This window comes from Astatotilapia calliptera, chromosome 15 (assembly GCF_964374335.1).
Source record: "Astatotilapia calliptera chromosome 15, fAstCal68.1, whole genome shotgun sequence".
Taxonomy (NCBI): domain Eukaryota; kingdom Metazoa; phylum Chordata; class Actinopteri; order Cichliformes; family Cichlidae; genus Astatotilapia; species Astatotilapia calliptera.
Genome location: NC_137436.1, coordinates 23,612,327 through 23,637,325, shown reverse-complemented (window position 1 = coordinate 23,637,325; position 24,999 = coordinate 23,612,327). Strand labels below are relative to the sequence as shown.

At 39.7% G+C, this 24,999-nt stretch overlaps 1 protein-coding gene across 7 annotated transcripts in view; it reads left to right on the top strand.

Moving 5' to 3' along the window:
* myt1la (myelin transcription factor 1-like, a) overlaps positions 1-24,999 on the top strand; it is a 94,311-nt gene that overhangs the window by 58,833 nt on the left and 10,479 nt on the right. For 2 of the 7 annotated variants that reach the window (XM_026143551.2, XM_026143555.2), the window contains exons 10-18: positions 2,430-2,520; positions 9,306-9,416; positions 10,296-10,519; positions 12,016-12,299; positions 14,304-14,552; positions 20,769-20,920; positions 23,912-23,980; positions 24,371-24,433; positions 24,552-24,635. In XM_026143551.2, the coding sequence (XP_025999336.1) occupies positions 2,430-2,520; positions 9,306-9,416; positions 10,296-10,519; positions 12,016-12,299; positions 14,304-14,552; positions 20,769-20,920; positions 23,912-23,980; positions 24,371-24,433; positions 24,552-24,635 (1,327 nt within the window). The remainder of the gene's footprint in view (positions 1-2,429; positions 2,521-9,305; positions 9,417-10,295; positions 10,520-12,015; positions 12,300-14,303; positions 14,553-20,768; positions 20,921-23,911; positions 23,981-24,370; positions 24,434-24,551; positions 24,636-24,999) is intronic. The other 5 variants (XM_026143552.2, XM_026143558.2, XM_026143553.2 and 2 more) reach the window with 4 other exon arrangements.

Genomic DNA, 24,999 nt, shown 5'->3' with positions numbered 1-24,999 from the left:
TGTTTGATCAACTGAGAAGGTAGACCTTGATTGCTGCCAAACTTTATCAAGGGTTTTGAGTTTCAAAACCAACTGCGCTTTAAATGTTTATTTATATATATATATATATATATATATATATATATATATATATATATATATATATATATATATATATATATATATATATATATATATATATATATATATATATATATATATATATATATTAATGTAATTTCACTTCTGTCTGTTAGGAAGTCTCTACTAAAGTATCTTAATTATCTAAAGCAAACATACTGTAGTGCTGTTGTGGACACAAAGCTGCTTCTGTTCATACTCATGTTTACTGTGGCACCAGAAATAGTATTATTTTTCTTTTTTTGGTTCAATTTTGTGAACTGCTTTACTTTCTTTTCATTCTCCTCATCGCGTCTGCCTGAAGTCTTGTTTTGATTTCTGTGTCGCTGTTGTAACGTGAACAGCATGAAGAATCAGTTTGATCAACCTGCTGACTAAAAAACCTCAAAAAAAGACCTACATGAAATTACTTCCAACCATCTAAGCCTGCTTGAAGCATGCTCACTGAACTCACAGGTAAAACATTACATTAGTTTAGATGAGGCTTCATTCACCCTGGTGGAACAATTGAACACATAGACTGTACAAAAGATCGATAAGACATCAGCAGTTTGTTAGTCGTCAGTCATGCATGCCCAGAGACCGGTCAGTGACCCTCTAGTACCTAACGGTCACTAGGAGGAAAAAAAAGATATTCCCAAAGCTTTTTGGGAAGTGGATGCTGGAGTTTGCTGGCTGTAGCAAAGTGAAAAGGATGCAAAGAAGGTGCTGCACCAAAAACCTTCTTGCTTTGGCTATTTGCAGAGTACCACATTCACCCACAGTTTGAATGAAAGATGGCAAGTCTGCAAACACTCAAAACTGAAACTGAAACTCAAAAATGTGTGATGCAAACTGGAGACAAAGACCATTTCATGTCTTACTGCTGAAATCAACACATTTCACAATGTGCAACTTTTACTCTGAAGGTGAATTTTCTCTGTTTCCAGTTTTAATCACAGTTTGTTTGGTTTTTTTTTTTTGTTTTGTTTTTTACAATTTCCCAACATTTAGCGATTAGTTGGGGAAGGCTTGCAGATAAATTAGCAATCAGAAGGAGGTTTTCAGTATGGCACTATATACCTCTAAGGAAAGAAAAATGAATAATATATAATAATAATATTCACCCAGCAACATCCAGCTATCTTGACCAGCCACTCGTCATAGGGGAATACACATTTTCGAGGCCTGCATGACTGGGTCTCAGCAGTCAATTTCACAGTGACTAGCAGGAACCACTGACAGCGACTGAGCCAATCAGAATACTCATTTGTCCCTAGCGAACGGTGGTTGCCAGGTGGTTGCCAAGCAGTCTCTTGTCCTCTGTGAACGAGGCCTGTTCAGAAGTCTTGCGCTGAACATTTTGGCTTTTAGCATCGTGTTGTTTTGAGACCAGGCATGGTGGGAGAGGACCGTATTTGATCTGTCAATCACAAGTGAGCCCTTCTGTAAACCATGCCCCGCTTTATCATCCTGCCTATTTTTCGAGTTGTAAGTCAGTCTGGTATATAAAACAAAAAGAAAAATGTATTGGCAGCAAAAACATTCAGCCTTCCAAATGAGACTTCACATCCTTTTTTACATATAGCTTATCTTCTGTATGCAACAAGGTAAAAATGACAAAAAGAAATACCTGCATGGACAATACAGAAAGATATTCAGACATACAGGTAAAAGCTTGCTGGGCTTTTCAATATCTAGAAACTTAAACTGTATATGAAGATTATACATATTTGAAAGAAACGATCTGAAACAGAATTTTAAACCTTCATTTATTACCAGACACATTCCTCTTCCTCCTGCGGAGTCATCAGCCATCCTTAACAGTGCATGACAAACTACTGCATCCAGTACAGTCTCATCTCATGAAATTTCATGACATGACCGCAGTGATCAAAAGGCAAATGAGAGCTGTGTTTCCTCAGTAGGAAGGGAATACTTGGGGCAATCATAACTACAAACGGAGAGCAGTTTAGAGGAAAGTTCGTGGGGAAAAAGGCAAAAAACACAGCACATTTACCTTAATCTTTAATGATTTTTGTGACAAAATAAGCCCCATGAGGAGGCATGTTTCTTAAACCGATGCAAAACATGAAGCACAGCTGAATCTGAGGTGGCTACAAGGGAAACAAAGAGGAGAACTGGCGACTTCCTGCTGTTGACGCACTTTGTCTTAGCGTTCATGCCCGTTTTGTGAAATTCTTGCCCACTGTCACATCAGTCGTGCAGCTGTAATCTGTGCATGCCTAACCGTCGAGCTGAACACCCGTTAACTCTCCTGTCTGCTCCTAACCCTGGCTGTCTTTCTCACCTTTTCCTCTCTGTCAAAGTCCTTGCCATGTATGAAAATGTTTTAAAGTGCCCTACTCCTGGCTGCTCTGGACGGGGTCATGTCAATAGCAACAGGAACTCTCATCGCAGGTGAGTGAGTGGCCTTTCGCCGGGCCGCTATCAGCTGATCCACACCTCCATCGTACAGATATCGTCAGTGTGTGTGTGGTTTCAGGAGCACATCTCCAGTCAAACTACTTGCTGATGCTTAGGTCCTGTACTCCATAAACTCTGATATGTTTGCTTTGGCTGAAAGGATTCTGCAAACTCATAACATGAAGTATTACTCATTTTTATTTTTGTTTATTATTATCATTTGTTAGTGTGCAATATGTAAGAAGCATTTACGAAGAAACAGGGATTTAAGTAGGAACTGGTAACTTATAGTTAATGGTATGATATGAATGGCCTTAATTCTGTGGAAAGTTAAAAACATAAATTTTTACATTACATTTCTGTGCCCCATACACCACACACTTATAGAAACATTGGTTTTATCAGCATTTGACCAGCATTTCTGAACAAGTCCACAGACTGGGCATCATTAATCGCTACAGGGGGTTTGGTCATGGACCCCTGCTGTTAGCTAAACCCTAACAGAAATACTGGAAACTAAGAATCAAAGTCTAACCACAGCATAAGTTAAATAATAGTCACAACACTAAATTGCCTCTGCAGAAGTGTTCGTTGCTTATAAAAAGTAAGTATGTAAATGAATAAAAACACAAGTATGTGCAACTTTACTTCTCAGTATGAAGGAAAAAAGTATAGATAACATAATCTATGTAAGTAAACTTCAGTGTTCCCTCTGTGTGGTTCACATAGTCCAAAAACTTGGAAGTTATGATGACTGGTAACTCTAAATCACCCCTAGGCGTGAATGTGAGTCTGATTGGTTGTCTGTGTGGTTATTAAAAATAGCTCTCTGATTGACTGGGTCACCCCACCCCTCTCCTAGTATAAGCTGAGTTTGGCTCCACCACCCACACAACACACTACAGGGTAAGAAGATGTAGCTAACAGATGGATGGAAGTATCAAAGTCCTAAATGCCTGAGTGCAAGTGAAACTCAAGTTATAAATAAGTATTTCAGGTTTTGAAAAATAAAAATGTGTTAAAAGTCCAGCATTAAAAACTGCTGCTCAATTTCACTTGTAGACTGTATATAAAAGAAGGACAGAGCTCCTGTGACATCACCCACTTGTTTATAAAGTGCTAATCTGGGGCTTTACTGACTCTTTCAAGCTGTTGGATTGCTGTTGTTGACTGTTTGGTGCTATATAAATAAAATTGAACTGAGACTTTGTTATTTGCTAGCTTGGTCCTCAGAGTCCTTATAATTCTTCTTCTAGACTTTAATATTAACAACTTTATTTATAAAGAATGGAAGAAAGTACATAAGTACTTTAGTACAGTACAGTCCAGAATTACACCTCCTAAACGGATTATTAACTCTGTTTGCAACATGTATGCCCAAAATGTAGAAATAAGTAAATGAAACACATAAAAATGAATGAATTACAAATCAAAATAACGAAATGAGCACATTCTTGGTCTTGATGCTACAGTCAGAAAGCAAAGGGCTATAATAAATTGTATTTATAAGTATAACAAATTCCTGGCTTAGGGTTTTTTCGCCCATTTTAGAAACCTGAATATAGAATTTAATATTTTTTTATTTATTTTAATATAATGCAGGAAATTTACAGTGGGGCAAAAAAGTATTTAGTCAGCCACCGATTGTGCAAGTTCCCCCACTTAAAATGATGACAGAGGTCAGTAATTTGCACCAGAGGTACACTTCAACTGTGAGAGACAGAATGTGAAAAAAAATCCATGAATCCACATGGTAGGATTTGTAAAGAATTTATTCGTAAATCAGGGTGGAAAATAAGTATTTGGTCAATAACAAAAATACAACTCAATACTTTGTAACATAACCTTTGTTGGCAATAACAGAGGTCAAACGTTTACTATAGGTCTTTACCAGGTTTGCACACACAGTAGCTGGTATTTTGGCCCATTCCTCCATGCAGATCTTCTCGAGAGCAGTGATGTTTTGGGGCTGTCGCCGAGCAACACGGACTTCCAACTCCCGCCACAGATTTTCTATGGGGTTGAGGTCTGGAGACTGGCTAGGCCACTCCAGGACTTTCAAATGCTTCTTACGGAGCCACTCCTTTGTTGCCCGGGCGGTGTGTTTTGGATCATTGTCATGTTGGAAGACCCAGCCTCGTTTCATCTTCAAAGTTCTCACTGATGGAAGGAGGTTTTGGCTCAAAATCTCACGATACATGGCCCCATTCATTCTGTCCTTAACACGGATCAGTCGTCCTGTCCCCTTGACAGAAAAACAGCCCCATAGCATGATGTTTCCACCCCCATGCTTCACAGTAGGTATGGTGTTCTTGGGATGCAACTCAGTATTCTTCGTCCTCCAAACACGACGAGTTGAGTTTATACCAAAAAGTTCTACTTTGGTTTCATCTGACCACATGACATTCTCCCAATCCTCTGCTGTATCATCCATGTGCTCTCTGGCAAACTTCAGACGGGCCTGGACATGCACTGGCTTCAGCAGCGGAACACGTCTGGCACTGCGGGATTTGATTCCCTGCCGTTGTAGTGTGTTACTGATGGTGACCTTTGTTACTTTGGTCCCAGCTCTCTGCAGGTCATTCACCAGGTCCCCCCGTGTGGTTCTGGGATCTTTGCTCACCGTTCTCATAATCATTTTGACCCCACGGGATGAGATCTTGCGTGGAGCCCCAGATCGAGGGAGATTATCAGTGGTCTTGTATGTCTTCCATTTTCTGATGATTGCTCCCACAGTTGATTTTTTCACACCAAGCTGCTTGCCTATTGTAGATTCACTCTTCCCAGTCTGGTGCAGGTCTACAATACTTTTCCTGGTGTCCTTCGAAAGCTCTTTGGTCTTGGCCATGGCGGCGTTTGGAGTCTGACTGTTTGAGGCTGTGGACAGGTGTCTTTTATACAGATGATGAGTTCAAACAGGTGCCATTCATACAGGTAACGAGTGGGGGACAGAAAAGCTTCTTACAGTGGACGTTACAGGTCTGTGAGAGCCAGAGATTTTCCTTGTTTGAGGTGACCAAATACTTATTTTCCACCCTAATTTACGAATAAATTCTTTACAAATCCTACCATGTGGATTCATGGATTTTTTTTTCACATTCTGTCTCTCACAGTTGAAGTGTACCTCTGGTGCAAATTACTGACCTCTGTCATCATTTTAAGTGGGGGAACTTGCACAATCGGTGGCTGACTAAATACTTTTTTGCCCCACTGTAGTAAAGCAGAATTTACATTTGGTTACTGTTATGATGATGATGATGATGATGATGATGATGATGATGATGATATTGTTGACCAGGAGTTTTCAGTATTACTCCAGACTTGATCAGGTGCACACAGATATCTTCAGTTGCAGACTATTAAAATTAAAGAAAGTCTCTCACAAACTTTTTGAAGTGTTTCTTATTATTTAATTGTTAGTGGGTTATATTGTTTGTCATGTGTTATAAATGCTTCAGAAAGCACTAATAGCACAACCATCATCATGAGGTCCAGTTGAGCGAGTCCTTACCTGTCGCTCAGAGCAGAAACAACCAGAATAAGACAAAACTTTAAGTGTAAAAAACATTAAAAGATTCGAACTTTGTAGAGTTGATTTAAAGGGAGAAAACTGCTAGAAAGAACAAACCCAGTATTTGTAGCTGGCTGTAAACATTGACATTTTAACATGGGAGGTTGTGGGGATTGAAATAATTTTGGGGCGCAACCTCAAGTGGCCATTAGGGGAACTGCAGCTTTTTGACGTGGTGGTTTCAGTTCTCATTTCTGGATTCTTCTGGTTGGGTATTGCTTTGTCCTTAAAACTGCAGAAATATAAATAAGTGCTCAAAATCATCGTAGAATGTGAAATCATAAATAGTGTTTCTGTGTTTTACCTGCCACTGTGGGAGTTTTCCTCTAAACAAGAACAGTTTGCAAAATCAGTTTTGGTTTTAACTCAACTCTGGCACAAAAAAAGTCACATTTTCTTTCAACAGCATGCAAAATGTTGTAATGTATTCCCGTTTAGGTGGAATTGTGGAGAAGGGACTGGAGAAGGAGAACCTGCATCACATCAGCAGTTCAGCTGTTTAACAGGCAGAGCAGAGCATGAAGTGCAGGCAGCACATATATGCACACACACACACACACACACACACACACACACACACACACACACACACACACACACACACACACACACACACACACACACACAGATACATACTTTTGAATTATGTAAAGTGATTTGCTCACACATACGTAGAGCTTTAGATGACACGCTGTTTCATTCGCACACAGCCTGACACACACACACACACACACACACACACACACACACACACACACACAGTCAGACACTTACAAATGAGCTCACAGACAGCAGCACATGTGTGCTGGCAGACAGAATACACTCACACACACACATACACACTCAGACATGGCTGCAGGGTGTGTTATGTAGCACAGCTCCACTGGGAAAGGAAACAAAGCACTAGCTAGCTAGCTTAGCTACTGTTAGCCACCAGCTTTCATGTCTGGCAGTCACCATGGAAACGCCTTCATAGCAGCAGCAGTAGCAGGCACTGCCGTGCTGATCTGTCACACACTACTCACACAGTAGCCCTGCCATGCTTTAAAACGAGTGTGTGTGTGTGTGTGTACTAATGATGTTTCATAGCCTCTGTGGGTATGAAGCAATTAGGAAAAGCCCAAAGTGGCAGGAGGGAGAAGCCACATCCCCAACCAATCAGCTTCTCCTTTACCCCTGTTTGCGCCACATGAGGGTCAGCAAGTCACACATTTTAATGACTGGTACATCTCAGAAGTACACAGGATGGAATTTTCCGTCCGACATCAAAAATTTTCTTCTGTTTATTCCAATTTTAATTTGTTTTTAAAGAAATTCACTTATCATTGTTGATGACATTTAATTATTTTCCCCAGAAGACCAAAAGCAGCTGCTTAATGAATGTGATCTAATCTATCACACAATCAGTCAATCACTGCAGCGGCCGATGAGCAGGATTAGATTTGTGTTTCTGCTTCCTGTGAGGTTGCACTTGGTTACAGAAGAAAAACAAATTTAATGATTAAAAACGGAGAAGGTGTTACCTTTTAACACTTATCACTGGGAGTTGGTGGGAAGTGACAGTTTTGTTAAGTGGAAGTGTCTTGTGGGACAGATAACCAAACTCTCCCAAATAACTGGAGAATACTCCGTGTGTGTGTGTGTGTGTTGTTAGTAAAGAGGCATCTGCCAAGAACTATTAATTTAGTCACTTATTCAACCAAGTATTCAGTTGCTGTATAAAGAGTCATGGGAGTAGATCCAGATACAAACACTGTAACAAAACAAATTTCCCACGTGTGGGACTAATAAAGGTTATCTTATCTTATCTTAAACTTTAAAGAGGATGAGATAGAGTGACCAACGAAATAAAGACAAAGGCCCGTTTTGGAACATGTCATTAAGGCTGTGAGGGAGTCTGAATTGGTTGATAAAAGAAAGATCATCAGTTACGCTCGGTTTGGAGCTTTGCATGCAAATCAATTCATAACTTTTATGAATGTTTTTTCTGTATTTTTGATATTCTGTCTATCTCCATTAAAATGGTTCAAGGTTAGAGGTTTTGCCGGTGATGTGTGAAGGAAAAATATGCCAAATCTGTGCTGCTGTTCTGTCAGCTAATCATCTTTGATGATTAGTTGTTTAGTCAGTTTTGTAAATATGTGAAATGGGAGGACAATAAAGAGATACAAGAATGCTGTCACCTGGTCATTTACATACCCTCACTTAGTTTCTAGTCTCCACTTTTACTAGCCTCACATTATTGTTTTGGGCATCACTATGTTGATGTTTTTGGAGCGAGGACATCAAAGAATGCATAGACAAAGATACCCGGTCATAGCTAGTGCTAAATAACAGCCCAATAAAACAGGACAATTTATTTTCTTGCCATTTCCAAACTACAGCTTATTTAAAAGGTACCAACAGCACAACCACAGGCAAGAGGCCTGTTCTTATATGAAGCTGTAAACATTCTGCTTTCATGGCTGAAGTTGTACATTGATGTGGGAGTGGACTAGTGACTAACTTTTTGAGCCAGCCTCAGGTGGACATTAGCTGAATGCCAGTTTTGCACTGGCTTCATTTTCAGCCTAGAATTTTGCAGTTTGAGTGATGTACAGCAGCGGTCCCCAACCTTTTTTGCGGCACGGACCGGTTTATGCCCGACAATATTTTCATGGACCGGCCTTTAAGGTGTTGCGGATAAATACAACAAAAATAAAACTAGTACCAGTACCGAAAAAAAGAAAATTTATTCATAACACACGTGAAAAGACCAAGGAAAACCGAGTAAATGATAAAAACGATAACAAAATAACTCTGAAAACCGATAAAAACCCTGAAAACTATACATTTCACACCTGAGCCTCAACTCTCGCGGCCCGGTACCAAACGACTCACGGACCGGTACCGGTCCGAGGCCCGGGGGTTGGGGACCGCTGATGTACAGAAGCAGGAGTCACAAACATGTCTGTCTGTAAATTTAAGCAATACCTGTTTAGAAAAAAGTCACACAGAAAGTCAACTGATAAACCAGTTTGTCTTCTGGAAAGCAAGTCATAAAGTCAACACAAAGTAGGCCATTTTTAAATCCATAATTCATTTTGAACTGCTGGTACTGACAGCTGAACCGCTCTTCATTGAGAGCCAGATGCTGCATGTGTGTGTGCGTGTGTTGGTACAGTGTGTAACCAGGCCGTGTGCTGTCTCCCCCTCCCTAATCCTTCAGTCTGTCCGGCTGTCCCATCGCTGCTGCAGAGAAGATGGCGAAGGTCCACGAGAAGACTCACTCAACTGACAGCGGCAGTAAGACCAATCAGGCGTCAGACCGTGTCCTCAGGTACCGCCCACTTCAGTACAGTAAAGCAGCATATTTTGAATTCTGATAGCTTAGCAAGGGATGCCGAATTGCTCACTGAACTCTGAATATGGTATGTTATGGAAGCATTTTTTTTCTTTGGGGTTTTTTATATCTGGGATGTTGAATGGTGCAATGAAATTCCCACACATACAGCTCCAGATCATATCAAACATAAGGAACTGGGGATGCAGAACAACTAGTAATCCTCATTATATCTAGGTGCAGGTCACTAGTACTGTACATTCAACCACATGTGTGACTAGTTCAGATATGGTGGGAATTCCGGAATCAAAAACTATCCTGTGAATAATTAGCAAACACAAACAAAAAATTTTATTACTAAAAGTTTGCACTTATTTTGATGGAGAGCATCTCGCACCACCTTAAATGATCGGGGCAAGTTTAATAGTGTCTTTAAGCTTGAGACTTGCAAAATATTCCATAACAAAGAAAACCTTCATTGTTTTCTATTTGATGATGCAAAATGGTTTAACAATTTCCTGGTATATTTCTGAGTTGTAAGGCAATCTGGGAATATATGTTGCCTTTTTTAAACAGAATGTACTGAAAGCTGAAAGGATGTCAGCTAGCAACTAAATAAAAAGCTGGGCTTAAATATTCTTCCACAAAACAGAAACTCACCATCTTCTTCCACTAATTACCATTCGAAGTTTTTTAGGGATGCTGAATGGTGCAGCCAATTTTTTGGCGTAAAGGTAAATAACACAGACTGTTATTAGTTCTTTGAAAAAACAAAACAAATATAAAAAAAAATCCACTTTTTAATCCGAAGTAGGGATGCTAAATGGTGCAGTGAAGTTCGATCCCAGCCTTATTTACCCTCTGGCTGCCTTTCAGACCAATGTGTTTTGTGAAGCAGCTGGAGATTCCTGAGTATGGCTACAAAAACAATGTTCCCACCAGCACGCCACGATCCAACTTGGCGAAGGAGCTGGAGAAATACTCCAAGACCAGCTATGACTATGGCGGCTATGATGCCCAACACGGCAGCTACGGAAAGAGAGGTCTGACGACCAAGTCCCACCACCACGGACGAGACACCTCCCCGAAGGGATTCGACGGTGAGAAGAATGAACATACACAATTGCAAATCATCGGTCCCACATTTAGATCATGTGACAACAATTTATCGTATATTTTGATTGGTGATTTGCGTCTTTTGTTTGTACGGGGTCTGACATTCTTCTTACCTTTTGAAGAATATTGGAGATATTTATTTGAGTTAATGATGGATCCATGTGTCTAAAAAATTTATTATAGGTAAATTCAAAATCACCATAAAAACCATGGTCAGGCTTATTGTGATTCCTTTTTTTGTTTGTTTGAAAGGAAAAAGAATCCTTCCAGATGATCCCACTCTTAGGGATTACTATTCATTTTCCTGTTCTGAGGAGAACATTTTGTATCCGATGTTAAAAGCATTATAACGTGCACAACGACACATGCTCTGTGCTGCTTGTCTTCTCTTTGTTATAGAGCTAAAAACACTGATGTTTTCGGCCTCTCCACATGGCTGGAGCAGAGTTATGGAAATGCCAAGCTAAGAGCCTGCCTCCTCTGAGCAGAGGATGGAGGGATGGAGGGAGGGAGGAGGTACAGATGGAGGGATTGTGAAACAGGAGAGATAATGGAGGCGAGCCCTGTTTCTTTGGCTGGGAGCCATTAGTGAGAAGCAGGCAGGAGGGAGATTTTTAGACGAGGTGTCTGAGCTCCCCTCTGTCACGACTCCCTCCCTGCCTCCCTCCTTTCCACCATTCTTCCCTCCATCAGCATCGTTCCGGCCTGCCGAGGCCAGATTCACCACCACGCAGCGTCTTTCTCTGGCTTTGCCCAAACATCTGTTTCTCTGTCTTATGTTGAATGACTCTATGTCTCCCTACTTAGCGCATAAGGCTGGTGTTCATATATGTTTTCTATCTGGCAGCAAATCCTTTAAACAGACCAAAAATGGCCTCTAAATACTTTGCTTATTGTTCCTGTGGGTCCATTTTTACATACTGAAGATACAAATATTGTAAGTAGTTACTTTTTAAAAAAAAGGTCAGTTATTTTCTGGGACAGCTGGGCATTGTATTCTTTCTTTTTTTTTTAGCAAATGTTACTCACAAAGAAGGAAATGCTGCAGTTCTTAGAATTTGTTCCAAATAAAAATCAGATGTAGACATCCAGTCCAAAGCATTTTCAATTCAGTGCTGAGGCAGGAACAGTCTTAAGATATGTTATCTTGATTTACGAGCTCTGATTTTGGCAAAGTGACCAAAAAAGTTGAACAACTTCAACAATCTCAGGCACTGAGCTTGTTTGAATTTTAGTTTGGAGTGGATTCTTGTTCTGGTCAATTCATTGTTTCCCCACTTAATCCTAGAAAGCCTTAAATTTCAATCTGTTTCTCTCGCTCTTTCCCCTCACCAGTCTGTCTTTTTTATTGCATATTCTTAAAAGCTAGAGGATCTCTCTGCAATTTTAAACCCCGTGCAAAAAACCCATCTGCTGAACAGCTTGGCCAAAAGCCAGCATCAGCCTAACAAATCAGCCATACTTGTGTGCACCCCTGCAGCTAAGCGCTACTGTAAGACGTCCAGCCCGGCCAGCAGTACGACCAGCAGCTACGCTCCCAGCAGCAGCAGCAGCCTGAGCTGTGGAGGAGGAGGAGGTGGAGGAGGAGGGGGAGGCGGTGGAGGTGGAAGCAGCGCCAGCAGCACCTGCAGTAAGAGTAGCTTTGACTACACCCACGACATGGAGGCGGCCCACATGGCGGCCACGGCCATCCTTAACTTGTCGACACGGTGCCGGGAGCTCCCGCACGCTCTGGGAGGGAAACCCCAGGACCTGCTGACACAGGTAATCTGAGGCGCTGCAAGTAAAAATGGGATGCCTGCCTTATTACATCACATCCCTAAACAATGGCAGGAGTGGGGGAAAAATAAGACAAGGCAGCTTTGTCTAGAGAGCGCAACTCAGAGACGAGCATTAGGAAAACATATCTAAATGTAATTTTGCCTAAAATTCTTCATACTCGTGTCGGACTTTTGGGTTTTAAGATATATTATTGACACATCAAATTTATTCTTTCACCATTTTATAAAAAAGGTGACATAAGGCTATGAGAAGAACATTCAAATCGATGTTCGATATTTTTAACTATTTGTATGATTATATTTGACTGATTTCCCAAAAAATCTCATCTCCAGAATTATTCATACTCTTTCTCTGTAGCCTTTATTTGTAGCTGCAGCCTCCAAGTACTTTATGCAGTTGAATATATTTCTACACGTCTCCACAATGATTTTGGTGAACTTCTCCAGGTCCTCAAAGTTTGAGGGTTTCTTTGCCATGATCTTGGTCTTTAGTTCTCTCCAGAAATTCTAACCGGGCTCAGGCCGGTGCGCTGGCTTGGCCACTCCAAAATATTTAGATTGTTGTCTGCAAATTGTTCCTTTACTAATTAGGCCATATGTTTTTGGACTGTAATCTGGTTAGATGGTCCATGCTGCCCAAGAATGCTGGATGAATGATTTTAATGATTCCTTCAGCTTTTAAAAGGTTCATCTGGGTCCATCCCGCCTTAGTGTTTGACCAGTGAGACTGTGTTTTCTGGGTGAATGCTTCACATTTCTTTCACCAAACAAAAGCCACATCTCTGTGGCTGAAGAGTTCCCATCTGACCATAACACTGGCAACCAAAATTGTAGCTCTGTCAGAGCTACAGAAACTAGATGAGCTTGTGTGTGCCTGTGTTGGAGGAGTGGTCACTGTCCATGAAAAGCCCCCTTGGATAGTGTTTGCTGCTGTATCTTCTTGAAATCTGTGTTCTGGTGTTGCTCAGATTTTGTAGAATATTAGTTGTGATGTGTGGGTTACTGCTGGCCTCCCATAACACACTTCTTCCCAGATGGCGTGTAACTTTGGGCTTTCTACGATGTCTCTTCAGGTTCTTGACTGTGTGGAATATCTTGTTCTTGTTAATGATGCTCTGTGGGTACAGGGACCTGGAATCATTTGGATATGGCTTTGGAGTCCATGGCATCCTTGACAACAATCAAAATATGTGACCAGAGCTCCTCACTTAGTTCTTACTCATAGCACATTCTAGTGCTGACCATGAACTGGCAGCATTTTTACCAGCTCCCCTCAGCTTCTCGGCTTCTGGACTTTTCTAGAAATTGACATGGATTTCTTGCCTAACATTGCTGAAAATACCTAAAATACCTACACTGTAAAGAAACAATAATCCTAATATTGAGGCAGGTGAAGAGTATGAATCATTTTGGACAGCATGTACAAATTATTATAAGTATTAGTATTTTTATTGTTATGCCCATTGTGTAAAATCAACATGCATCTGGAACATTCTATCACAACTACAATAAACTGAATAAAGTAAAATTTCACCCCTGAGCTTTCATGTAAAAGATTTCACAGGAGTACGAATAATTATGGGCATTACTGTTGATACAAATAGAATAAAATCATTTAGGCTAGCATATAGTAAGATAACAGTTAGATTGCAGTGATAGTAAAAGTAAAGGTGCAAAAAAGAAACAAATCAAAAGTAGTAGAAAAGTAGCATCACATTTAAGCATCACCTGGAAGTCTAGGAAATGTAACTGGATGCCAGCAGAGCAGGAGTTTAGTATGGAGAAGGGTTTATACAGGTCTTCTGGTTTGGCAGCAGCTTTTTGAATGACCTGAAGACTGAAAACATTTAAAACCTCTGTGACTGAGACTGTGTGTATACTAGCCTGTAACCTCCTGAGAACTTGTTAGAAATGATAAAATAAGCTTTTTTGAAAAAAAGCAACAATAATCACATAACAAAAATAAGCCCTCTGAATACCTCACCAGTATTCAGATTCCTTTGCTCTTCAGAGTCCAGTTGGCGATCTGGATGACAGCGGGGCGGTGGATGTGGCTGGTCAGCCAGGTGGCCCTGAGGGCAGCGGGACGGTGTTAACCCCGCTGCAGCCGATGTCTCCCCAGCGGCAGGCTCTGCTCAGCAGCCGCTGCTACCAGCTGAGCGACACCGACTGCTGGGACCTGCCCGTCGACTGCAACAAGATCAAACGTTTGGGAGACGAGCAAGACCACAAAGAGGTAACGGGAAGGTCTACACTGTGCAACACTTACAGAGCTTAGAATGAGCATTATGGGAATGAGGTTAAATACAACATGATGTTATTACAGCTTATATAGTTAATGAATGCATTAATTATACATACAAACAACTCTGACATGATACTTTTACTTCTAGAACTTATCATTTGGATGTTATGAACAAAACCTCAGAAATCACAGTTTGCACATATTATAAAGCTACTATAATATAAAATACAATATTTAATACAACACAATATAATATAAATATAATATAAAAGCACATTAACACCTAAATGTTCATAGTTAGAATACATTTCTGTTATGACGATGTTTCCAGAAATTATTATTATTTTTTTTTTTTTTGGGATGCGTTCAATTTAAAAAATTTTATTTGCAGTGCTGTTCGAATGTGTGTTTTTGATGCTGTTTGTCTGCCTGCAAGGTTTTTCAAAATCTGCCAAGTGAAATTTCATGAAACTTGGTTGAAAAGAAGAGCACTGACAAAGCACGTCTAAACATATTTCATTAAAATAGATCATGGGCCTTGGTAGAAGGTGTGTTTTTGTGGTTGATCTGATATCCTCGTGTTGGTGTTGTTCCCAGATCATCATACTAAATGTTCCAGGATCAACATTGCAAGTGACCAATCAGAATGTTGTGACGTCATACTTTTGCGACTTCGGGAAAAACCGGCGTAAAACAAAAAACTGTACTAAAGCTGCGTGAAACCGCCTCTGTCCGCCGATCAACGGACCCTGACCCTAACCCTAACCGTAACCCTTTAATAAACAGTAAGCAGAATTGATATTGTCCTTGCAACATTGGAATTTTATAAATGCACGAATGGCTTGGCGCGCAAAGGAATAACGTCACAACAATGTGATTGGTCACTTGCAATGTTGAACCTGGAACAACATTTTCATGATGGTCTGGGAACAACACCAACACGAGGATATCAGATCATCCGTGTTTTTGTAGGTATTTGAAAGTTTCCTATAAATACTGACTTTTTATCATAGGGCGATTAAAAAGTCCTGACACTGTTGAGTTTATTTTCTGTTATTGTTTCCTCACAAGAGGTCTCCCGATTCACTGATATCATTAAATAGACTATGATGCCCTTTTACAACTTGATGCTGTTTATTATTTTACTTTTTAGAGTAGCTTTGCATAAGTCACAGATCAAAATGAGCCTTACAGCCTTTTTCTAGCTTTTTTTCATAGCCTCTATGAAAAAAGCGCTTTTAGCTCCTTCCTTTAGCCTTCGCTGCGGTGGAATAGTGGAATAAAATCGATGGGTGGATGCAAATTCAGATATTCCTCTACAAATAGTGACGTAGTGTAGTATGGTGATTAAACGATACTGCATCTGTGACATCTGCTTGCAGTTGAAAGTGGTCACCTAGAGGTTGAGTGTGCAACACCCTGAGGCTCTGTAGTAGCTGTGGCAAAGAAATACTTACAATCACAAGGAGGTTTACTAGTGTGCCTTTGCCATTAGATGCCCATATAAGGATAACCCCTCCCAATGACATCATACAGAGCCAAGAGTAGAAAAAAAATTTGAAACTGGGTGTTTAGAGCAGTAGAAATCCTGAGCTTTCAGCTCAAAGGGACTACTTGCACATACACTGACATCATCATTTCAAACTTTGGCCATGTGTAAAATGGGCGTAGGTTATGTATATATATATATATAGGTTAACTTTAATAAACTCAAATAAAAAATGCAGCCTTTGTTAAAACTTTGTTAGCTTGTTGTAGATGTTGAGCTGACCTGCTGTGCACTGACTTACAGACCAAATTACTTAAGCAACTCATTTGAAATTATGTGACTTGTAGGAAATAAACAATTATTTATTTGTAGCAACTGATATACGTCGTTCAAAGAGCCTTCATTTGAAATTATAAACCAGTTATGAGGAATTTTCTGGCTTTCAAATCAACTGTTATCTGAAGTTCTGCAAAATACTTTTCAGAATCGCTGATCACATTAGCAGCATCTACACTACATATTTAAAATCTACTGATTTAAATGCAGCAAAGAAGACTAGAGTTTGGTGTATTTAGTGTTGCGGCAGATTATTACACAGCTTGCAGGACTCGTCTTTACAGGAGGTTCTGCACCACTCTAAGTAGTTTATATAGAAACGCAGCAGGGAGCAGATTAATATTTACACTGACACAAACTAATGTAGAGAGTAATTTCTGTACTACAGTATGCTTGATTAAAACTTAAAATATTTAATGATATAGAGGCAGAGACACCTTGAATTTTTCATTTTAGGATTAAGGTGACAAGTGCTTTGAATAAGTAACCTGAAGAGGTGGAAGTTAAATATTTTTAGGCCACGCTAAAGCTCTAAATGTTGCTCTTGCTGCACTCTCTGCCCTTACAGTTATGATTAAGGGTTTTAAGCACTTGATTTAAGATTTATTTAGGCCCCTAATCGTGCAAAGTAAGGATAATTTCAAGCATGAAATTGAGAGATTTAAGGAACCCAGAGTTTATATTATGTGTTCATGCATAGATTAGAAGATGATCATAGTTTATAAGCTGTTAGAAGGGAATCCTTATTCTGCGGTGCAAAGCAGAAAGGGCCATAGAGAAGTTCTGGGCTTATTTTTTGCGAGGGTGTACTTCTGGTTGCCGATTGTTACGCATAATTTTTGCATCACTTTACATACGCAAGAGGAAATTTTGTGAGTTTGGAAGGGTTTATTATGTTTGCATGCACTTCTTCACCAACCCAAGGCATTGAAATGGCACAGAACGATGGTGCTTGCCAAAATTGTACATCGCCGCTCAGTTTCTGCTGTTCACCCCTCACCCTGGAGCCACCAAACAGACACAGTTCAACAAAAGAATAATAAAGAAAGACCGCTGAAGAGAGAGATTGCAAAATCATATAAAAGAAGAAACGCCATCACACATCTCACACAAGAGACTTACAGCCGAGTGTATGAGTGAAAACAAAGAAACAGAGCTTTATTGCTGTTAGTTACCTCAGTGATGTTATTCTGCCAAAGCATAAGTAATTTAAACTTTAAAGTCAAGCTGTGTCTTTTTTTAAGCCTTTAAATAACACTTTATAGTAACCATCACATATAAACTGTAATCGTTAATAAAACATTAATAAGTAATTATTTCGTTTTTTTTAAAAGTAGATGTTGCACAATGCATCAGTTTTTTTAGACATTATTTTTGGTGATAAAAGTTTCATTTGTATTTCTCGGGGCATCAAATGTTGTTTAGTTTGTGTTGCTGTTCTTATAATCATGTGTCTTATTTTGGTGAATCTTTGACATGCGAAGAGCAGATGAGGAGGACAGAAAGTCAGACACAAGAATGGGATAAAGAATAAGTTAAACTTTCAAAATAAAACTCCTTTTTAAAATGTTATATAGAAACAAAATGGACTTTATTGTTAAACATGGCAGAGAAGTCCAATTTATTGATCTGAGTAATGGCCTGGCAGCTGTGTCAGAGCACCTGTCACTGAAGATGGCGACGCCCCTAACTCCGTTATACAGTTGGATGAATGATTTTTTTTTTTAAAGCACTGATATGGAGGGGGAAAGATACTTATTTCTGCTGTAAAGTTGGAGATATTAACATGAGAGTCTGAGGAATTATACACTTTCAGAGTCAGCCTCAAGTGGCCATTAGAAGAACTGCAGTTTTGGTGCCTCTGCACTGGCTTCGTTTTTCAGCTCTGGAGGTTACTGCTTGGTCTGCAGAAACTGGGTCTTTTATTTTGAAAAGATACTTCTTTTTTTTTTTTATCCAGCTCCTTGGTGTAGCCTCCTAAAAAATAAGTAAATAAAAAAACAAGATCTGACTATTTTAAGCAAGTCAGCATCTAATATATAATCTAATATCTATAATATTAGATATATTAAATATTAAAAACCTGTTGAATTAATTATCCACTTTCCATTTATGAAGATTGTTGTTATTGTGTTACCAGTCTTTAATACACTACTGTGAAATTAACTTTATATTACACACATAAAAGGGAAGTCGCTCGTGCTGCGGAGATGCGATAGATCAGAGAAAATCTTACAATGTGGCACGGAACAAAAGGATCAATCGGCTTTAGTCTTTTAGAACAAAAAGTTGTGATGCAATACAAGCATAAATAGGGTTACAGCTATTCATCACAGCCGTTAAAGTCCATCCACGTTGTCAGTGCACTGCAACACTAATCTAAGATCTAAGTGAACAGAGACAAAATAAGTTTGATAAATGGGTTTTAATCTAAAGTTTCTGGGGAGTAAAAGTCAAGAATTTCCATTTTTATCTCATGCAAGTTCAAATTTCTCTGTGCAGTTTGATAAATAACCCTGGCTGATAGGGTGGATGCAGACAGGCTCTCCGGAAGGCTCAGTGCGCTCCCATGTGGCCAGAAGCAGCACTGCATGGTTCAGACTAAATGAACGCTTCAGGAGCTCACACACGGTGCATTAAAATACTGAATTACAGCACTAATACATAAGTAAAACACGATAGATCATCGGCACGCTTTCAATCCTCACAGATCTGATATCACACAGAGCAACCCATGCAGCAAATTGCTACATTTGCCTCGTTGGATTTAGAGCGCTGGAGTGAAAGGTTTTAATCAGGAGAGTAATTGCGTTTGTTAATGAAGCACGACATTGCAGAGGAGGCCGGAGCCCAGAGCGAGGCGTCTGATGGGATTTTCTCCAGACAGTCCACAACGATTTCTGCTCCCGACTGAGGAGGTGTGATGTGTGGACTGCAGAGCAGACTGCAGTGTTCTTAGAGCCACAAAAGCTTTTTGTTCACAAACTGCTGCAGAAAGAAGCTCGACCTGGTTAACAAGCAGAGAGACACGCCTCTGACACCTGTGCTGGGAACACATTTACCTGGAAATCATCTGGCAACCAGTACAGATCTGCTTATTATGACCAGAACTTCAGGGACACTAAATTGATATGACTCATACAGCTACATTAAAAAAGGGCCTAAATGCTATAAATCAGGCTCTTCTTATTAGTTATTCGTACACACATAAATGCCATAGCACTCGATTTATGTCCACAATAATTCCCTGGTATGTTTATAATTTGTTTCTTAAAATTAAATTTATATAAATATGTTTAAAATGTTCCACCACACAGAGAAAAAAACATAATATACATAAAGCACAGCTATATAACAAACCTGTAGGTACATATAGGCTGTTTATGTGTAAACAGCCTATATGTATGTTTTCAGACCTTATGCTTGGTAGCTCTCTGGGCACTGACACACTACGCTGATCTAAAAAAGGCCAAATGTTTTCTAAAACACTGATTATAATGCACTTTTTTAGATCTATATACCAAATACATTCCTGAGGATTCTAGAATATTTTTTTAAACTTAATGTAAGGAAACACTCCATATTTTATTCAACTCATGTAGAATGAATCAGGTTTTCTTCTGAATTTTTGAGATAAATGTGTTGTGTGTAACTAATGTGAGAATCGTTCCAGTCATTTTTTTCTCTCCTAATCCTGCTTTTAACTGTTTTATATATAACGCACATGTTGTAATCTGCACATTTTTATAAGTTAGCCTTTAAAACTTTCAGATTGTAACATTTTGGATGACACCTAAAAAGTTTTCACTTTGTGACATATTGATTATTTTTTTTTACATAAATGAGATGAAGCCCTGTTGTGGGTTAAAATCAGCTAAACTACAGTGGAGGGTAATATTCTTACTTACGGCAGGAAACGTACACGTATGAATGACAATAGCACATATTCTGTGAGATGACATAGAAGATTTATACATTCTGACATTAAATTCACAAACTTAATGTCTGACTTTTTAATGTTATTTCTTTACATATTACCCTCTTCGTTTGCATCTGTAGTTATTTTTTATTTCAGTAAATTAAAATGTTCTTTTAATTCTGACTTTTTAATTTATTTTAATTACTTCTAAAGTTGTTATGGAACACAAATTAATTTACTATATCATAGCGATGTGTTCAGACATGAGGAATGTCTAATTAATGTTACAGGGAATCTAACGACTGTTTCACTGAGGATAACATTATCTTTGACTAAGGAAAACCTAACATTACCTGATAATGCTGTTTTCACATAACCTTGTTGTCTCCTGTGTTTGAAATGGGAATGTGTTGTGAAGTTTGTGTAAATTTGCAAACGAAGAGCTTTTAGTGACGCGCTGTAGTCGGCTTATTTCTCGTCCTTACACCAGAGCGACGAGCTGGATCCCTTCCAGGAGCTGCTGGACGAGCAGCACTACCCGGCCGAGGTGACCATGCCCAGCCCCAAACACCACAAATACCTGCCCTGCAAGGAGAGCAAGAAGGAGCTCATCACGTAAGTAATCCGACTGCTGCACGCTGTTACCCAGCAGCCTCTGAGCCAAACACTCTCACGTTCAGGTCGAAGGATGGCGAGAAACCCTCAGTCAAAGGCAGCTGAGGTTCACTATGCGCTATATGTCACTTCACTTTCCTGTCTCATTAAATTGATGGTGCAGCAGTCTTACAAAAGTACATAAATATAGACATAACCCTGAAACATCAGCAGATAGCAAAGACAAACAGCACGAGTTTGAAGCGGGAACGAAACTAATTAGCAACCTTGTAAATTTAGAAACGGAGATCGGCACATCAGTACGTGTTTTAGTCTCCGTGGTGTTTCTGATCTCGTTGAGAGGCTTCATCAGATGTGACACAGGCGTTCGCACCATCTTCTGTCGCCAGCTGCCGAAGAGCCAATAAGACAAAGGCTAACAGCTCAGGATTATTAATGACAGGAATTCACAGGCCAAAAGAAAAAAAAATAGTTTTCATCATTTTTTATTGATATATTGCTTTTCCCCTCACTGTAGCTCAATAAGTGCAGACACTTCACAGCGCACACGTATCAGGAGATGTGTGTGATATAAACAAGTAACTGTGGAGGAGCTTGCTTCGCTTCTTTGCTATGCATAGCATATGTCCTGATCGAGCCTTTTCTTTGGGGTTTGGGCAACTGGCCAAATTGTTTTTACTTTCATCAGCTTGTGTCACGGGCGCTCGTGTAAGCAAATAAAATCTGAAACTCTTGACTATGAGGCAGGCGTCTGAGTTGGAGGAGGGTCAGACATCAAAATCATCCCAGAGCAGTTTCCCTTAATTGATCTGGTTAATTACTTTGAAGACTGCATAACAACCAACAAACAAAATAAGTAAGACTTCAGGCTGTGAATTTTTTGCATGAGTGAAGCAGGATTCATGTGAGGACAGAGAAAATCTCTGTTATGCGTGTTTAGCCTAATCGTTCCCTACAGAGGCTCATCACTTCTGCGCTGCAAAGTTTACGTTTTACTTCTGCTTAGATGTTATTTGACCTGTTTCAGCAACTTCAAGTTTCTTTCATTTCAAAAATTTTAAAGAAAAAAATTAATTCTCGTGGAGATTTTAGTATTTCCACACTTTGGATTGTGAAATGTGGAAACATGATACACTCAAAAAAAAAGATTCTTTGTCATCAGAGTCTAAGGAGCTTGGACGGAAGCGACTGGACTTCTTTAAGTTAAGAGTCGCAGGTATGTAAACCATAGTGGGGAGCAGATGAGCCAAGGTGTGAAAAACGGCATGGGTCATTACCACCAGGGTTTAGGGTGAAACTACTTTGAGACCTAACCTCATTCTACCATGTGACCCATAGAGGTCACCTGACACCTGGGAAAGGATCTTAAGACTCCACAGTTGGTGTCGTGAGCCACCTCCTCTGTTCAGTGATGGACAATCACAGTGGACATGGATGGTCTCTTTTACCCTGCTTTCAAACCATCTGGCTTCCCGTCAAAAATGTGAACATTGGCATCTTCAAAAGGCTGAACAGCTTAACCCATAGTATAAAACTACATGTAATCAGATTACTTTCATTCAGAATTTGGGACACAATTTGGCTGTTACTCCTGACTCATCATGTTTGGTGTGAAGAATAGTGTTTTGTCCCAAATCCCGATCTTTTTCCTAAACCAGTTACTTCATCATCAAAAAAAAATCATCAGCCATCAGTTAACATAACACCGTCAAGAAAGAGGACTTCTATCTATGAAGTGTATGTTAGCTCCACTGTTTTGTTCACTGACCATAAGTAAGGCTATTGTTTTCCAAACAAATGATGCACTTTCTTCTTGTTCCTTGCAATCAAATTCAAATTTTATTTGTCTCACACACACACAACCATACACAGTATGACATGGGGGTGAAATGCTTGTAGCTGTGCAATGCCCGACCATTGAATGACAGTGATTTTACAGTATTTACAATTTACAGGTTACTACAAAAATTTACAAATTAACTTAGAAATTTACAGTAAAAAATGTGCAAATAGCAGAAAGAGATTATAAAGATTATAAATTATAGGAAGTGTGCATAAAGAAAAACCAGAGTGCGTGTGGTGATGTGATGTGTGTGAGAGTCCAGTCTTATAGTGATGTAATGTGTGTGGGAGAGTCCAGTCCTACGCCTGGTTCAGGGTCCGAATAGCCTGGGGGAAGAAGCTCCTCCTCATTCTCTCTGTTTTGGCCTTAAGGGAGTGGAAGTGCTTCCCAGACCTCAACAGTGAGAAGAGTCATCAAATCAAATAATCAAGTAATCAAACGTCTTCAGCAGAAGGTGTTTGGTCTTTGGGAAGGAAGGTGTTTGTCAGATCCAAGTCCTTTTTCTTGTGCTTTTCTGTGCTGTTTTTGTAACCAAATAGTTGAACTTAAACCCAACTAATGACTTAGAAATCAAACAAACTGTAAAACTCAAATTTCTAAAGGAAGCACAAATCTTGGTATCCTGGCTAGTAAGCCTTTGGCTTATGGAGTTCATTTTTCCAAGTAAAGGCCTTACAGTATAGTGAGAAGCTCATCAGTCAGGCAATCCCCTGTAAGTGACTGATTGGCAACAGTAGTGAGGAAGAACTGCCCTTTAACAGGAAGAGACCCCAGATTTAGTGGAGCAACCAGAGGAACCCACAAACAATAAGCAGGACAGACACAAAATACAAAAGATGACAAATGTTAACGACACCTGGCGCGAGTAGCACAGTGCTGCCACAATGCTGGTGGTGAGTTTCACCAGCACCACCTAGGTGCTTGCCATAGGTCTGTAAAACAGGATCTTTATGTCACAGTGGCCAATGTTCCTGCAGCCAGTCCAACAAGGCACTGTTGCTAAAAAGAAAAGAAAAATAACTCTTGTGTGTAACAGTGAGACACAGCCATCGTCGGAGAAAACCACATTATGTGTGGCCCTGGGATGAGAGCATGTTTGTAAAACTGTCGGTGGTGTTAAAGTAATAGTGGCTCTTCTCCTCCTGCAGGTTGTCAAGCTGTCAGCTGGCCGACAAGAACATCCGCGGGATGATGACCACTAACTCACAAGAACTCAAGTGAGTCAACAGGATCAGTGTATCACTGGTGTGTTGTTCTCAGCAGAGTGGAAAGTGTGGGAAGGAAAGAATGTTAAAAATATCGACTGCTGTCCATTCAGTGTCCTTTCATTTAAAAGTGTGTAACTTTTTCTATGGTTGGATTTAGAGCCCGCTCTTCTCTGGTTCATCCGTCATCGGTTTTCCTAAAACCATTTCTTCCTGTCTATGATGCTTTGGGTACCACTCTAATGTGTTACTGTAATTGATTTGTGAGAACTGCGAGTGTCTGATGTCAGACATTCACGGAAAAAGAAAACATTTTTCTGGATGTAGTCTTTCTTTTTTTTTTTTCGACACAGGAACCATTATGTGATAATACAGTTGTTTGATCTTGTATTTACTCCTCAGGTGTCCAACGCCCGGCTGTGATGGATCTGGACACATCACTGGAAACTATGCCTCCCACAGGAGGTACATTCGTAAAGATTATAATATACAACTGCGTGCATGAAATCACAGACAAACAAACAGCAACAGTAAACCATGCTTCACTGAACGCACATGTTTTAAGTAATTTTCTGTTCTGCAGTCTCTCCGGTTGTCCACGAGCCAAGAAAAGTGGCATAAAAATCCTCCACAGCAAAGAGGACAAAGACGATCAGGAGCCAATCAAGTAAGGAGATATTTTGGAGATATGTCACAGCCTTAATATTGAGAATATTGGAAAGTGTCAGATCTAAGCTTAAAAGTAAACCCAAGCAAAATGAGGGGCAAAGACAGTGCCACTCAAAAAACTACCAAAGCTCTGTCATTGAGACATTTAAATATCTGGATAGATTCAAGGTTGTGCATTCATTTAAAGTGAATGCACTTCTTAAATATTTTCCTATGATGTATGAGGCAGTTTTTGCCATATTTTATCAGCTTCTTCCCTGGTGTTGTTAAACTGTCTGAGACAAAGCAAAGAACAAGTAAAAAAAAACAGATTTCAGACCAGTAACTGAGATGTTGCTCATAGATTTTATGTAAGGTCCACA